General features: G+C 41.2%; 1 protein-coding gene across 2 annotated transcripts in view; it reads right to left on the bottom strand.

Moving 5' to 3' along the window:
- The window catches only part of CDC34 (cell division cycle 34, ubiqiutin conjugating enzyme), a 41,364-nt gene that overhangs the window by 2,926 nt on the left and 22,403 nt on the right, over positions 1-16,035 (bottom strand). The window contains exons 2-4 of one of the 2 annotated variants that reach the window (XM_040322045.1): positions 15,864-15,950; positions 14,217-14,314; positions 5,300-5,434 (exon numbers count right to left, since the gene is read on the bottom strand). In XM_040322045.1, the coding sequence (XP_040177979.1) occupies positions 5,300-5,434; positions 14,217-14,314; positions 15,864-15,950 (320 nt within the window). The remainder of the gene's footprint in view (positions 1-5,299; positions 5,435-14,216; positions 14,315-15,863; positions 15,951-16,035) is intronic. The other variant, XM_040322053.1, reaches the window with a different exon arrangement.

Below are 16,035 nucleotides of genomic sequence, written 5' to 3'. Positions count from 1 at the left end.
CTTATCAATTTGGTTGCTCTTCTCTGCACTTTCTCCAGTTCTCCTATATCCTTTTTGAGAACTGGTGCCCAAAACTGAACTGCATATTCCAGATGAGGTCTTACTAATGATTTGTACAGGGGCAAAATTATATCTCTGTCTCTGGAGTCCATACCTCTCTTAATACAAGAAAGGACTTTGCTCGCTTTGGAAACCGCAGCTTGGCATTGCATGCCATTATTGAGCTTATGATCAACTAAAACCCCCAGATCTTTCTCCACTACAGACCCCCCCAGTTGTACTCCCCCTAGTATGTATGATGCATGCATATTCTTAGCCCCCAAGTGCATAACTTTACATTTATCTACATTAAACCTCATCTGCCACTTAGTCGCCCAATCAGACAGAGCATTGAGGTCGGCTTGTAAATTGGAGACATCCTGTAAGGACGTTATTCCACTGCATAGCTTGGTGTCATCTGCAAAGACAGAAATGTTACTTTTGATCTCAGACCCAATATCATTTATAAATATATTGAAAAGTAAGGGTCCCAGCACTGAACCTTGGGGTACACCACTGATAACATTGGACCATTCAGAGTAAGAATCATTAACCACGACTCTCTGAATTCTGGCTTTCCATTCTGGCTATCCATTTACAAACTGATATATCCAATCCTGTAGACCTTACCTTACACATGAGCTGTGTGTGCGGAACTGTATCGAACGCTTTTGCAAAATCCAAATATATCACGTCCACAGCCACGCCTCTGTCCAGGGTTTTACTTACCTCTTCATAAAAGGAAATCAGGTTTGTCTGACAACTTCTGTCTTTCATGAATCCATGTTGACTGCTGCTTAAATAGTTTTTTTCCAGCAAGAACTCATCCATGTGGTCTTTTATTAAACGTTCCAGTATCTTCCCAACTATAGAAGTTAAACTAACAGGTCTATAGTTACTTGGTAAAGACTTTGTTCCCTTTTTAAATATGGGCACCACATTGGCCCTGCGCCAATCCAGTGGTACTATTCCTGTCTTTAATGAGTCCCTAAATATTAGATACAGTGGCTTGGAAATGACAGAGCTCAACTCACCTAGGATCCGTGGATGGATGCCATCAGGTCCAGGTGCTTTATCCACCTTTATTCTGTCTAAATATTTCTGGACCATATCACTTTTGAGCCATTGTGGATTTGGGGCTGTGTCACTCCCACCCCCATTTTGGACATGAGCTCCCCCATGCTCCATTGTATACACAGAGCTGAAGAAAACATTTAATAAATTTGCCTTCTCTTTGTCCCCAGTCACCCACTCTAGATTATTTTGTAAGGGGCCTACATGCTCAGACTTCACCTTTTTACTATTAATATATTTAAAGAATTTTTTGGGGTTTGTCCTACTATCTTTTGCAATCTGTCGTTCGTTTTGAATTTTTGCATCCTTGATTTCCTTTTTGCATATCCTGTTATATTCTTTGTAACATTTAAACAACACTAGTGTTCCTTCATTTTTATATTTTTTAAAAGCTACTTTCTTATTGTTTATAGCTTTTTTAACTTTGACCGTGAGCCACATAGGTTTTATTTTTAGCCTTTTAAACTTATTGCCCATGGGAACATACTTTGCAGTGAGGTTCCACACAGTCTTTTTGAAGAATTCCCATTTCTGTTCTGTGTTCATATGTGTCAATAGTCCCTCCCAGTCCAAGTCCTGGAGAGCAGCCCTCATCCTTGGAAAATTTGCTCTCTTAAAATTTAGTGTTTTAATATTTCCTGTATGTATTTCTTGCTTATAGTTAACATTAAATGAAATCATGTTATGATCACTGCTACCCAGGTGTTCCTTTATCTGAACATTAGTAATAAGCTCTGCATGGTTTGAGATTATCAGGTCCAACAGAGCATCATTCCTAGTTGGGGCCTCAATAAACTGCACCATAAAATTGTCCTGCAATAGGTTTTTAAATTTTTGTCCTTTAACTGTCCCAGAAGTGCCATTAATCCAGTCAATTTCTGGGTAGTTAAAATCCCCCATTATTATCACCGTCCCAGACCTTGCAGCCCTTTCCATCTGTGCAAGGAGCTGAGTCTCCACCTCCTCATTATGTGGTTCAGGTCTGCATATTGTATGGGGCCAAAAATCACACTAGAATTGCACCAAAGTAGTAAAGCAGGGGTGCCCAACCAGTGGCCCGGGGGCCACATGTGGCCCGCCGAGCCCTCTGATGTGGCCCGCAACCTCCTGCTCTGGGGTGGAATAAAATAGAATAGAATAGAATACTGTTATTAAAGGTAAGTTTATTACTAAAATTAAAGTGTATATATGGGAATATCTGTTCTGCAGTGGTTACTGGGTTGCTTTCAAACTGATCCACAGAGCGCACCAGTGGGTTACCTGCACTGAGCCATAAACTTCTATTACTTGCGAGTTTTGTGTGCTTTCTCAAAGAGCACCACACCTACAGGATATAGAAGAAGTCTATGGCAAAGTGCAGCTAACCTGCAGGAAAGCTACAGGTGAAGTGTGCTGCACCCACGGTGCGGGTAAACAAAAGTGCATTAGTGTGAAAGCAGCCTTAGGCCCATTTCACACGGTCAGTCCGCCCAATCGGGCCCTCAATACACCTCTAAGGAATGACAGATGTAAATGGACTTGTGTCTGTTTACAAACGCATACCTCCAATCCAATTCCCAGAGTAGAGTGGGCTGTGATCCACCCGCTCCGCTCATTGTGGCCCGCGACCGGTTACCAAGTCGCTTAAGTGGCTCTTGCTCTTCAAATGTTGGGCAACCCTGTAGTAAAGAAACCTTTTCTCCAGTTGCATTGATGTGAAGGGTCACTTGAAAACAAGGATTTCATGCAATTCTGTGCAACCCAAGTTTCATCTGAAATCGCTCTAGTGTAAACCAGGCCTTGGTCTCTTCAGATGGGTAGTGCAACCGTGTTATCAGATATCATCCTGCCAGACCTGCACTTTACTTTTAGGTGGATGTACTATGTATATCTCAAACAAATGCTAAGGTGGATATCACCAAAGCAGCTATGGCACATATTGGGGAGTCTTTCTTAAATATTCAGTTATATCATCAGTGTAGGCATCACAGTAGCATACCAACTGGCTGCTAAACCTGCGTTTGTCCAGTCTCTAAAAATCTGGCCAGTATATCTGTAAATTAGCAGATTTGCTCTTTGTGCATTCTATACCTTAAGTTCACCTCCTCACCACAGGACCATTCTTAGGCTGGCCATACACTCTACAATTTTCTTGTTTAACTTTCCTTTAGATTTAACAAAACTATATAATATGAGGTCAAACCTAAGCCCTTTCAATTTGTATGCAATCAAAAGGCCCTTGTACTACATAGTTGAAGGTAAATCTAAAGGAAATTGAATAAGAAAATTGTATTTGTGTGTAGCCAGCCTTAGGCAACGGAAATGCTTTGAGGAAATGCAAAAGACAGAGTAAATAAATACTGCTGGTTAGTGGTAGACTCCAATAGCTCTATACATGTATAACCTTTCTGCCAAATTCAGTCCATTTTAAAGGTGTCAGATACAAATGGAAAGTGTGCCATTGTGTGGGACATTGGCAAACCATCAACTGTTTGTCAAAACTATCCTCTGAGAATCCTGACTCTGTATTATAGTTTGTCATATTATAGTATATTTTTTTTTAATAAAAAACCATTTTGGGCATTTTTCATAATGCCGTGGAAACCCATTTCTTTCTGCTAGTTATATTATGGTCCTAAATTATTGCAACCGTGCTAGATTAGATATGAAAGCTTAACCACTTCCTGCCGGGAGGGTGTACATGGACGTCCTCCCGTTTCAGTGGTTATACCGGGATGACGCATGCACCTACAGGCATCAACCCGGTATCGTTCTCTTCAGCCGGCGATTCCCTGCACCGCAAGAACAATCATAGTGGCAGTTCAGCCCGTGCGATCAGCGAGCCGGAGAAGGAATCCACTGGCGTTGGAAGTTGACCATAGAGATTTCCGGGCCTTGCCAGTCATCAATCCCCCCCCAGAAGCCTCGCCAGGCGTCAAACCCCCAAGGTTTTACTTAACCACACTTAGAGTGCACTTGATGTGATGCTTTTCATACAAGTAATATACTTACTACTATAAACGGTGCAGACTTTCAGAGACACAATCCCACTCAATTTTCTTGTTTTTATCAAACCTTTTTTTGGAATGTTTCTCCTACGATATCCCCACTAAGTATGCAAGTGCCTACAATGTATATATTTTTTGGATATCAATACTATTAATTATGCTATATATGATTTATGTCTGATTTATTTGTTATTGATACATTGTAGACAGATGATTGACCTTCTTACAGACAGACACTCCTGAAGAAGGAGATACAGAAACTCTGAAACGCGTTGCTTAAACTACGATAAACTCATTGTCAAATCGGTGTGGTGACTATTGGATACAATATTTGTAACCATTCCAACATATTTTATCTTTGTATATTATGTCTAAATAAAAATATATTTTTCTTACATAAAAAAATCCAATGCCTTAAAAGTCCATTTAGGGCATACCCTTTGCCGGTTAAGATATGAAAAGGTTATTTACCAGCGTCATGGATGCCCTGCTAAAATGTGAGAGGGTTTGGGGAGGTTGGCTTGATGCACCAGGACTGGCCCCAGTAGACCTGATTATAGATAGTATATTGGGGTGAATGTTGTTGGTTACTTAATGCTTGGTTATTACCATGTGACTTGGAGTGTGCAATATTAATGCTTTATTGGCACTATTATTTCGGTTTTCAGCCACTAGGTGGGGCTATATGTTTTCTATGCTGGCTCTATGCAGTTGGAAGCTGTAATTGCCTATTTTCTACTGTTTTGTACATTACAACTTTGCATTCTTCTGTGTTTATGGAACATGTATGCTTGAAGGTATTCAAATAAAACATTCTTCTGATGAAAAAAGAAAAAAAAAAAGTTCTCCAACAAACCTCCGAAGGCTTCACAGAACAGCTTTATTTATACCAAGATTAAATTACACACAGGTGGACTCCATTTACTAATTAGGTGACTTCTGAAGGCAAATGTGGTTCACCACATTGTAGTTAGGGGCATCAGAGTAAAGAGGGCTGAATACAATTGCACGCCACACTTTTCAGATATTAATTTTGAAAACCATTTATACATTTTCCTTCCATGTCACAATTATGTGCCACTTTGTGTTGGTCTATTACATAAAATAAAATTTACGTTTTTGGTTGTAACATGACAAAATGTGGAAAATACTTTTTCAATGCACTGTACATAGTAGATATTCACAGTAAGTGACCTCACCTGATAATTTCTGTATACTCTCGATCACATCCCTTGCTTTCTTTCCATCTTCGATACATAACTGATGCATCCACATTGGCCGGCGAGAATGTGTTTGGCTCATTCAGAAGCGAGATTACACTGAGAAGGATTGTTCTGTGGAAATCCATTACACAATATCAAGTTACATTAACCATTTTATTATCTCTTTATACAAGAATAAAAATCAAGCTGTAAAAACGGATGAGGAATTAACCAGCATAAGGGTCAATTTATTTTAAAGCTGAATTTAGATAAAAAAAGAGAGGGAAAGGGGGGGGGGATTTATAGTCACCATTAAAAAAGGTTGTAAACCCTCATGTTTTTTCACCTTCCATCCTATGCATTAAGGTGAAAAAAACTTATGTCACTGACTTGATTGGGCGTCTATGGACGCAAATGCTGAACTCGGGAGCACGCCCGCAATGTAACCCCATGGGAGAGCGATTCTCCTAGGGGGTTATACGATGCGGGGAGCAGCCGCGAGAGCCGCTGAGGGACCCCAGAAGAGGATGTTAGGGGCCACTCTGTGCAAAATGAACTGCACAGTGGAGGCAAGTATGACATGTTTGCTATTTAAAAACAAAAAAAAAACATAGTTTTACAATGACTTTAAGGCTGCATTCACACCTCCGCGTCAAGATACGCCGCGTATTTTGCCGCGAGTGTGTAACTTTTTTTTTTTTTTTAAACAAAGCCTTCCCATTGCTTTGTATGGCCGAACGCCAATGCCGCCTGAAAAAAAGGGTCTGGGACTTTTTTTCAGGTGGCAGGCGTACGGCGTCTATGAGATGTGAACCATCTCCATAGACAGCAATGGGAATTCTCCCCTCCAGCGGCACGAGCGTCCGGCGTCGGGCGTTTTGTCGCGGAGGTGTGAATGGGCTCTAATTCCTTTTCTTTGAGGGACACTTTTGGTAATAAGCAAACAGGGGTTATGTTGCCACCCTACAGGGGAAATGGATACTAGACACAGAAACTAAAGACTGCTCCCTTAGAAGCTATAATGCGGGGGATCAGCAACCTGTAGATTGTGGAGAGGTGACTGGTAGATCACGGTCTGGGCATTCTAACCCACCATCTCAGAGCATCAAACAGAATGCAGAGGGACCACTTGTAAAATTGGAGCTGTAGTAGAGAGCAGGAGTGGCATAAGCCAATGCCTCCTTGTGCTGCTTTTTTTGCCACCTGCTGTAACCCTTTGGACCCCTCTGAAGCATGCAGTTGAGGGGCACTTGCAGAGTCACCCCATTAACTTTAACGTGTCACGATTGGCAGGCGATGGCACCCACCAAAAGCAACATGGGGCTCAATTCCTGCTGTGGCATGTGCACACCTTTGGGTGCTGCCTCAGCAGCTAAAGGGGGTACGGATTGGGGCGGTAAACTCAACAGCAGTGTTTTACCACCCCCCAACTTTATGTGTTTATGAGCCCTAAGGGTGCCGATGCGGAATGCAGCTAAGGGCCCATTTACAAGTGCAGCAGGCACTGCTGCTCCCCTGAAAAGTGATCCGAGTGGGTGACAGGTGGTGAGGTGATATGCACGCAATTGCAACACAGTAGTGTGACAATTTAAATTTAAACCGGCTATGAGGAGGCGACACTGGCTAACACTGTGCCCGGTGAGCTTTGACTTTTCCCATGTTTTTCAGGTAGATCTTTACCTCTTTAAGGTTGCCTACCCCTGCTATAATGCCTGTCACCTCACACCTGATCTGGTGTAGCAAGCGATTTTATATATTGTCTATTTAGGGACACAGCTTTGTGGTAATAAAGAACCAAAGGACATTCAAAAAGCAGTTAAAACAGAGGTAGGCACACCAAAAAACACAGGCAAAACTCAAAGCAAATAAAAAAAACTCAAAACAATCACAGCGTCTCCCTGCAGGGATGTAGTCCCAAGGGAGGGGGCGAGCACGCTGACTAACCCCCAGCCAGAACGGCTCGGATGATGGTGGAAAGCTTACTGAGGAGGAACAGGAAGTGAGAAATTCAGACAAAGAAAAAAAACATTTAGAAGGAAAAATCTAAGGAAAAGTTTAGTGAACCAACAGTGCACTAGCTTAACCACTTAAGACCCGGACCAATATGCAGGTTAAGGACCTGGCCCCTTTTTGTGATTCGGCACTGCGTCGCTTTAACTGACAATTGCACGTGCAACGTGGCTCCCAAACAAAATTGGCGTCCTTTTTTTCCCACAAATAGAGCTTTCTTTTGGTGGTATTTGATCACCTCTGCGGTTTTTATTTTTTGCGCTATAAACAAAAATAGAGCAACAATTTTGAAAAATAAAAAAATTCAATATTTTTTACTTATTGTTTTTTCCTCAGTTTAGGCCGATACGCATTCTTCTACTTATTTTTAATACTAAAAATAAATAAATAAAAACCGCAATAAGCGTTTACTTGGTTTGCGCAAAAGTTATAGCTTTTAAAAAATAGGGGATAGTTTTATGGCATTTTTATTAATATTTTTTTTTTTACTAGTAATGGCGGCGTTCAGCATTTTTTTTCGTGACTGCGACATTATGGCGAACACATCGGACACTTTTGACAAATTTTTGGGACCGTTGTCATTTTCACAGCAAAAAGTGCTATAAAAATGCACGGATTACTGTGAAAATGGCAGTGAAAGGGTTAACCATTAGGGGGCGCTAAGGGGTTAAGTGTGCCCTAAGGGAGTGATTCTTACTGTAGGGGGGCGTGGCTGGACGTGTGACGTCACTGATCGTCGTTCCCTAACAGGGAACAGACGATCAGTGACAAACCACAGAGAAGAACGGGGAAGGTGTGTTTACACTCGCCTCTCCCCGTTCTTCAGCTCCTGTGACCCGATCGCGGGACACCGGCGACGAATGGGTCAGTGGGCGCGTTCACGGAGCTTCAGACCGGGTTGCGAGCGTGCCGGCGGCGCGCGACCTGCGGCTGGGCACTTAAAGGGCAACGTACTTGTACGTGCCCAGCCGTGCCATTCTGCCGACGTATATTAGTGGCCTGGGAGGAAGATGCAAACATACCAGCTATCTTCCCTTCCAAACCAGTTAATGCTGCAGCCAAATCGTCTTTGGTGACGTATGCAGAGGCTGAAATGTTGAAAGTAGCTACAATGCCTGACAAACTCAATGGCTCAGCCTGGCCAGCTGCTTCAGGGGAGGATGGTACTGTGGAAGCGCGAGTAGGATCCTCAGACCCTGACCGCAGGGCGCCCTTGCGCTCCTCCTTGCTGTTTTTTTGGGAATATATAGTCCTAAGCACAAAGCATAGGTAGTAACACCATGCATCTACTGCTGAGCTTTAGTCCAGCAATGAATTTATATGCCGCTATCACCAACAAGGCCCAGGCCTAGGGCAGCAATTTGCAGGGGGGCAGCACGGAAAGAGTCCCCGCCAGCTTGCGCTACACTGTTAGTGTAGCGCCAGTCTTATGGGGCGGACTGTGCTGAGAGGCAAATTGGTCTAGCACCCCCATAAACGGATCTTCTTTAACCCACTTCCCTACCGAGTCATAGTAAAATGACGTCGGCAGGGACCTTTCGTCCTTCAGACTGGACGTCCTATGACGTCCTTGCATTCCCGGCCGCTAGGGGTCGTGCGCGCGCTGCCGGTGCGTGTGCGCCCCCGCCGCATTGCTTGGGACCTGGTGCGCGTGCCCGGCGGCCGCGATGTCCGCCGGGCACCCGCAATCGCGGCAGGATCATGGATCTGTGTGTGTAAACACACAGATCCATGTCCTGTCAGCGGTGAGGAGACTGATGTGTGTTCCCAGTACAGAGGAACACACATCGATCTCCTCCCCTTGTGAGTCCCCTCCCCCTACAGTTAGAACACACTTTAGGGAACATATTTAACCCCTTCAGCACCCCCTAGTGTTAACCCCTTCCCTGCCAGTCACATTTACACAGTAATCAGTGCAGTTTTATAGCACTAATCGCTGTGTAAATGTGAATGGTCCCAAAAATGTGTCAAAAGTGTTCGATATGTCCGCCGCAATGTCACGGTCACAATAAAAATCGCAGATCGCCGCCATTACTAGTAAAAAAATAAAAAATTCCATAATTCTATTCCCTATTTTGTGGACACTAGAACTTTTGCGCAAACCGATTAAATACGCTTATTGAGATTTATTTTTTTTACCAAAAATATGTAGAACAATACGTATCGGTCTTTTAAATTATGATATTTATTAAATCAAAAAGTAAAAGATATTGGCCCGGATTCACATACATCGGCGCATATTTATGCCGGCGTAGCGTATCGAATATACACTACGCTGACGCAGCACAGAGAGGCAAGCACAGTATTCACAAAGCTCTTGCTCCCAAATCTACGCTGGGTTTCGAAAGCGTAAGTCGTCGTAAGTGGAAGTGGGCGTGAGCCATGCAAATGAGGCGTGACCCCATGCAAATGATGGGCTGAGTCTCAGCCAGATACGAATAACGAACGGCGCATTCGCCGTCCCCTGGATGCATCCCAGTGTGCATGCTCAGAATCACGTCGGAACAAATGCCTAAGATACAACGGATCACTGCCTACGGCGTGAACGTAACCTACGCCCAGCCATATTCACGTACAACGTAAACGACGTAAAATACGACGGCTTGAGTTCCCTTGTCCATACCTTTGCATGGGTTGCGCCTCATATATGGGTAATAACTTTACGCCGGACGTACGACTTACGCAAACCACGTATATTATGCGCCGGGCGCAAGTACGTTCGTGAATCAACGTATCTCCCTCATTTCCATATTTGAATAGGAAATCAATGGGAGCGCCAGATGCGTCCAGCGTAAATATGCGCCCACGATACGCCGGCAAGTTACGTCGGTCGGATGAAGCCTATTTTTAGGCGTATCTCAGTTTGTGGGCATGGCGCATGGATATAACGGCGCATATTTACACCTACGCGGCGTATCTCGAGATACGTCGGCGTAAGTGCTTTGTGAATCCGGGCCATTGTGTTTTTTTCAAAATTGTCGCTCTTCTTTTGTTTATAGCGCAAAAAATAAAAACCACAGAGGTGATCAAATACCACCAAAAGAAAGCTCTATTTGTGGGGAAAAAAGGGCATCAATTTTGTTTGGGAGCCACGTCGCACAACCGCGCAATTGTCATTCAAAGTGCAACAGCGCTGAAAACTAAAAATTTGTCTGGGCAGGAAGGGGTGAAAATGCCCTGTATTGAAGTGGTTAAAAGCGGAGCTCCACCCTGAAAAAACAAAAAACAAAAATACTGCAAAAAAATAAAAATAAAATATATATTTTTTTATACATACCTGATGTGCCTGTTGCTAGGCAGATCATCCTAATCTGCCACTTCCTGATCCATAGTTCGTCTTCTTTCTTCTCCTCCTCGCGCTGCCTCCTGGGGAATGGGGGAGCGGTGTCTTCTGGGATCGTGTGTATCCCAGGAGACATCGGCCATTCACGTAGCGCCACGCGCGCAGTAAGGAGTCGGGCGGTGAAGCCGCAACGCTTCACTTCCCGATTCCCTCACAGAGGATGGCAGCGGGGCGGCCGAGACCCGAGTGATTGCTCGGCTTCGGCTACCTTCATCTTGGACATCCTGGACAGGTAAGTGTCCTTATTAAAAGTCAGCAGCTACAGTGTTAGTAGCTGCTGACTTTTAATATATATATATATTTTAAACCGGACCTCCTTTTTAACTTACCATTCCCCCTGCAGGATACTGCTGGAAATCACAGACAGACCCAATCTTCACCCATCACGTCAGGTCGTGTTAGACCTTCAAGGGTCCCTTTGCATATAGGGTCCACTCCCTTGGACCTGTACAGCAGCACCCTGCCAGAGAAACATTTGGTATTGTAATGTGACCAAGGCGCTGGATCCCAGGGTCCAGCTCTCAAAAGAAGCATTACAGGCAGAAACCTTGCTTTTCTTCATCAAGGCTCGGGTACCTTTTTTCTCTTTGACTCTTTAAATGGGTCTAATTGCATAGCCCCTTGATCCTGTCCAGGATCTCCTGCGGAGCTCTTCTTGGCACTTCATTAACTGTGACCAACACCTTAGAGACTGGCGAAAAAACTGAGATGAAATGAAAGGATGTGTTTGGACAGCCGCACTCCAAAAAAAATTATTGGTAAAAAAGGAATCAAAAACTACAAATCACAGCAAAAACTGAACACACAGCTGACGCGTTTCACACTAGTCCTTAGTAGACATGTGCAATTCGTTTAGTTTCTAATTCGTTTTTTAACGAAAATTCGGAAATTCGTTAATTTCTAATTTTCATTTTAACAAATTTTTTATTTCCGAATTTTCGGACTTCCGAAAATTTAGAATTTCCATATTTTCGGATTTCCGAAAAATCGAATTTCCGAATTTTTCAATTTCCGAATTTTCGAGTTTCCGAATTTTTTAATTCCCGAATTTCGGAATTTTGAATTTCCGAATTTTCGTATTTCCGAATTCGTTTTTTTTTATTTTAAAAATCCAGAATTTTCGAAATTTTGAATTTTTCATTTTCGATTTTTTCAATTTTCGAAATTTTGAATTTTTCATGTTTTTTTTAAATTTTCGAATTTTTCATGTTCGATTTTCAAAATTTCGAAAATTTAGAAATTTTTCATTTTTTATTTTCGAATCTTTCAATTTTAGAAATTTCTAATTTTTTTATTTTTTTTTTATTTTTTATATTTCGAATTTTTTAATTTTTGAAATTCCGAATTTTCTAATTTTCGAAATTTAGAATTTTTCATTTTCGAATTTTTTATTTTCAAAATTTTTCATTTTAGAATTTTTCATTTTCGAAATTTCGATTTTTGGAATTTTTCATTTTCGAAATTTAGATTTTTGAGAAATTCGAAAAATAAATTTTAAAATTCGAAAATTAAAAAAATTCTGAGTTTTCGAATTTGTGGAGTTTCCGAAATTGTGGAATTTTCTTTTTTTTAAATTTTCGAATCTTAGCAATTTCGAATTTAAAATTTTTTCGTACTTCCGAATTTTTTCGAATTTTTAGAATTTCCGAAAAATATTTTTTTAATTTTCGTTTCATTCGGAAATTTTGTTTTTTGCTTTTTCGGAAATCCGAAAATTCGGAATTCCGAATTTACAAATTTCTAAAAAAAGCAAAAAAACGAATAAAACGTAAAAAATGTTTTTTTCGATTTTCCCAAATTTCCGAAAAAAAAAAAAAAAAAAAACGGAAATTTTTTTTTTTTGATTTTCCCCAAAAAAATAAAAAAAAACGAAAATAACATAAACGAAAAAAACTATTTTTTTGGCAGTGCACATGTCTAGTCCTTAGTGCTTAATCATAGTTGACAAACACAAAAATGTATTTCAAATAAATACTCATTCTTAGTAATCATGTGACCAAAAAAGGTGGTAAATTGGGTCCAATTAACAAATTGGTAATTGAAACCTTCTGTGTACACAATCAAAGGTCTAAACCAGAAGGTTTCAATTACCAATTTGTTAATTGGACTCAATTTACCACCTTTTTCGGTCACATAATTACTAAGAATGAGTATTTGAAATGCATTTTTGTGTTTGTCAGCTATGATTAAGCACTAAGTACTAGTGTGAAACGCATCAGCTGTGTGTTCAGTTTTTGCTGTGATTTGTAGTTTTTGATTCCTTTTTTACCAATAAAGGCAATTTTTTTTGGAGTGCGGCTGTCCAAACACATCCTTTCATTTCGCTATATGCTTTGCCAGCACCCGTGGCTTCTGAGAAGAGGATAATTACAAACTAGACCAACCTGGAGCGGTAACTCCCTTTCCCTATCTGTTCTTGAAAAAACTGAGGTACTCCCTGTATGGGAGGGTTATATAGAGGGGGACTTCCTGTCCGAGTGTACCAGTGTCCATTCACCTGAAGGTGGCGTATAACCCACATAGGTATTACTATGGCTGCTCTGTGTCCCGTGATGTACGATAATGAAATATTCACATTAAAAAAGGTGAAAGGCATAGACCTCTGGGCAAAAAAGGAAAAGGTCCTTGCTCGCAAACAACCTTGCCGTTATACAAAATCAAATGAGGCTCCTTACTGATGGCCATAGAAAAGGCTATCTTACAAGATGGTAGCATGTCACAAATAAGATTGGAGTGGGGCTTTAACACTGACAACACCAAATTTAAATCCCATAGGTGGAAAGGAGGTGGAGGTATTATGTGCAAACCTTTGAAAAGTATAAGCTGGTGAATTAGTAGCAAGAGGACATTGAACAAGGCTAGGACAGGGCAGATACCTGACCCTTGAACTTACTAAGGGCAAAATGTTGTTCTAACCCTAGCTGCAGGAAAAAAACCCCATAAAGGTACAAAGACACAAAAATTCAAAGTCTCACACCAGTGAAAATAAGTCTTCCGCATGCAAAGATAAATCTTGCAGGAAGTGGATTTACAAGTTTTAAGCATTGTCAGGGTAACAATCTGTATTGTCTCTGTCTCTCAGAACACAGGGAAATACCAGCTATGTTGCCTGTGCAGAGAGTAGAGATGTGGGAGGAACCCAGTAGGCCCACCCATTACAGGCTAAATGAAGAAAACTACAATTGGAGGCATGCATGGAGATTACTGCACAAATCTGGGAGAAATACCCAATGCACCAAGAATAATGTAAGAATAAATATGCCTCTCTTTTCAGACAACATTGCTTATCCCAAAGTTCAGCTATAAATCAGATAAATTGCTAGAAGGGTAAAGCAGACCTGTGATGGCAATTGCAAACAGATTAATAATTTGGTATAACCTAGGCTTAAGTTTTCTTTGAAGAGGTATATTTAATTTTGAACTTGACCAAGATTGTGGACTTTTGTGGTTTTGCAGACTTGTGTTGCCCCATAATCTACAACAGACCTGTTAAATCCATTACTGCAATAAATTGGCCTATGGTCAGACAGATACTGAAGCGAATGGAAATAAAAGGCTTACCGCACATTTTGAGTAGGGTTCCACCGTTCAGAAGCAAGTTCTCCACTCTGGGGGTCATCTATCGGAGGATGCAATATGGAAATACACACATCTCCATTCTGTTGGGAAAATTGCATATAATTTACGAGAAACTCTACAACAGCTTAAAATAGTTGCTCTTCGTTGCATGATATGATTTGTAGATTCTTCCACTAGGTGCCATTAAAATCTTAATGGATTCAGTTGGGTTTCCTGGTGAACAGCCTCTGGGATAAACTCTAAGCCATTAAATTTACATTACAACTTTTGTAACTGGTGACCCCAACTCTTTGCTTCACCTGCCAACAACAGTCACAACTATATTGATTCCCAAAGCAAGGCAACAGTGAAGGGGTGATGGACTTTTATGACCCCCATCTAGGGACCATCGAAGGTTGCTCTTGCCTCTAAGAAAGGGGCAAAAAGCTCTGACATATGAAGGGTCGGAGAGATTCTGTTTAATCCTTGGGCTTCCTGTCCCCTGAATGAAGAGGAGGAGCAATCTCTCAGTCAGGGCTGCCATTGCGGAGGAAGTTGAAATTAATGCTAAACCTCAAACATGTGCAGATAGTTTATGTGTAGTGCAATGTGATCTTGTGTATGTCTGGGTCCTAATTTTGCATGGACACATACATAATATGTGTGTGCTTTTTTTTTTTTTTTTACACAGGTGTTTAAATAGGGAAGGGAGGATATCCTTTTTCTTTATTTTGCATAAACTAATGAAACTAAAGGCTGCTTTTCCAGTCATAAGCTTAGTTTCCTGCATACATTAGTGGCCATTTGAGAAGGGATACAGACAACATGTATGCATGTTATGTATGTATTACATCCTGAGCAGTCAAAGGGTTAAATTACATAGTTAGTCAGGCTGAAAAAAGACACAAGTTCAACCATAAAATAATAATAATTATAATAATATCGTACAATCCCATATACCCAATTCTATACCCACAGTTGATCCAGAGGAAGGCGAAAAACCCCAGCAGAGCATGATCCAATTTGCTACAGCAGGGGAAAGAATTCCTTCCTGATCCCCCATGAGGCAATTGGATATTCCCCGGATCAACTTTACCTATAAATGCTAGTACCCAGTTATTTTATGTACATTTAGGAAAGAATCCAGGCCTTTCTTAAAGCACTTACTGAGCTGGTCAGAACCACCTCTGGAGGGAGTCTATTCCACATTTTCACAGCTCTTACTGTGAAGAAACCTTTCTGTATTTGGAAGTGAAATCTCTTTTCCTCTAGACGTAAAGAGTGCCTCCTTGTCCTTTGTGTTGACTGTAAAGTGAATAACTCAACACCAAGTTCACTATATGGACCCCTTATATATTTGTACATGTGGATCATATCCCCTCTTAATCTCCTCTTCTCAAGAGTGAATAAATTCAGTTCCTCTAATCTTTCCTCATAGCTGAGCTCCTCCATGCCTCTTATCAGTTTGGTTGCCCTTCTCTGCACTTTCTCCAGTTCCCCAATGCCCTTTTTGAGAACTGGGGCCCAAAACTGAACTGCATATTATTTATTTTTTTGGCAAACATGGAGCTTTCCTTAAGTTGTTCATAAGGAATATTTAGGTTTTCATTTTTCACTTTCTAAATCCCTGTAGAGAAAAATATTATTTACCTCATAGATGTTTGGATGCCACATTTTTGTAAGGAATCGAAATGTTGGAGGAGAGTATGGATAATCAATTGGGAATTTCAGTTGAGCCTGTTACAAAAATAAAAGAAATTAAGGTTAACATATGAAAATACACATAATAAACCTTCATGACTGCGGTTTAATGGAAGGAAGG

This window comes from Rana temporaria, chromosome 1 (assembly GCF_905171775.1).
Source record: "Rana temporaria chromosome 1, aRanTem1.1, whole genome shotgun sequence".
Taxonomy (NCBI): Eukaryota; Metazoa; Chordata; class Amphibia; order Anura; family Ranidae; genus Rana; species Rana temporaria.
Note: the sequence above shows the minus strand (reverse complement) of the source record. Positions and strands in the feature narration are given on the sequence as shown.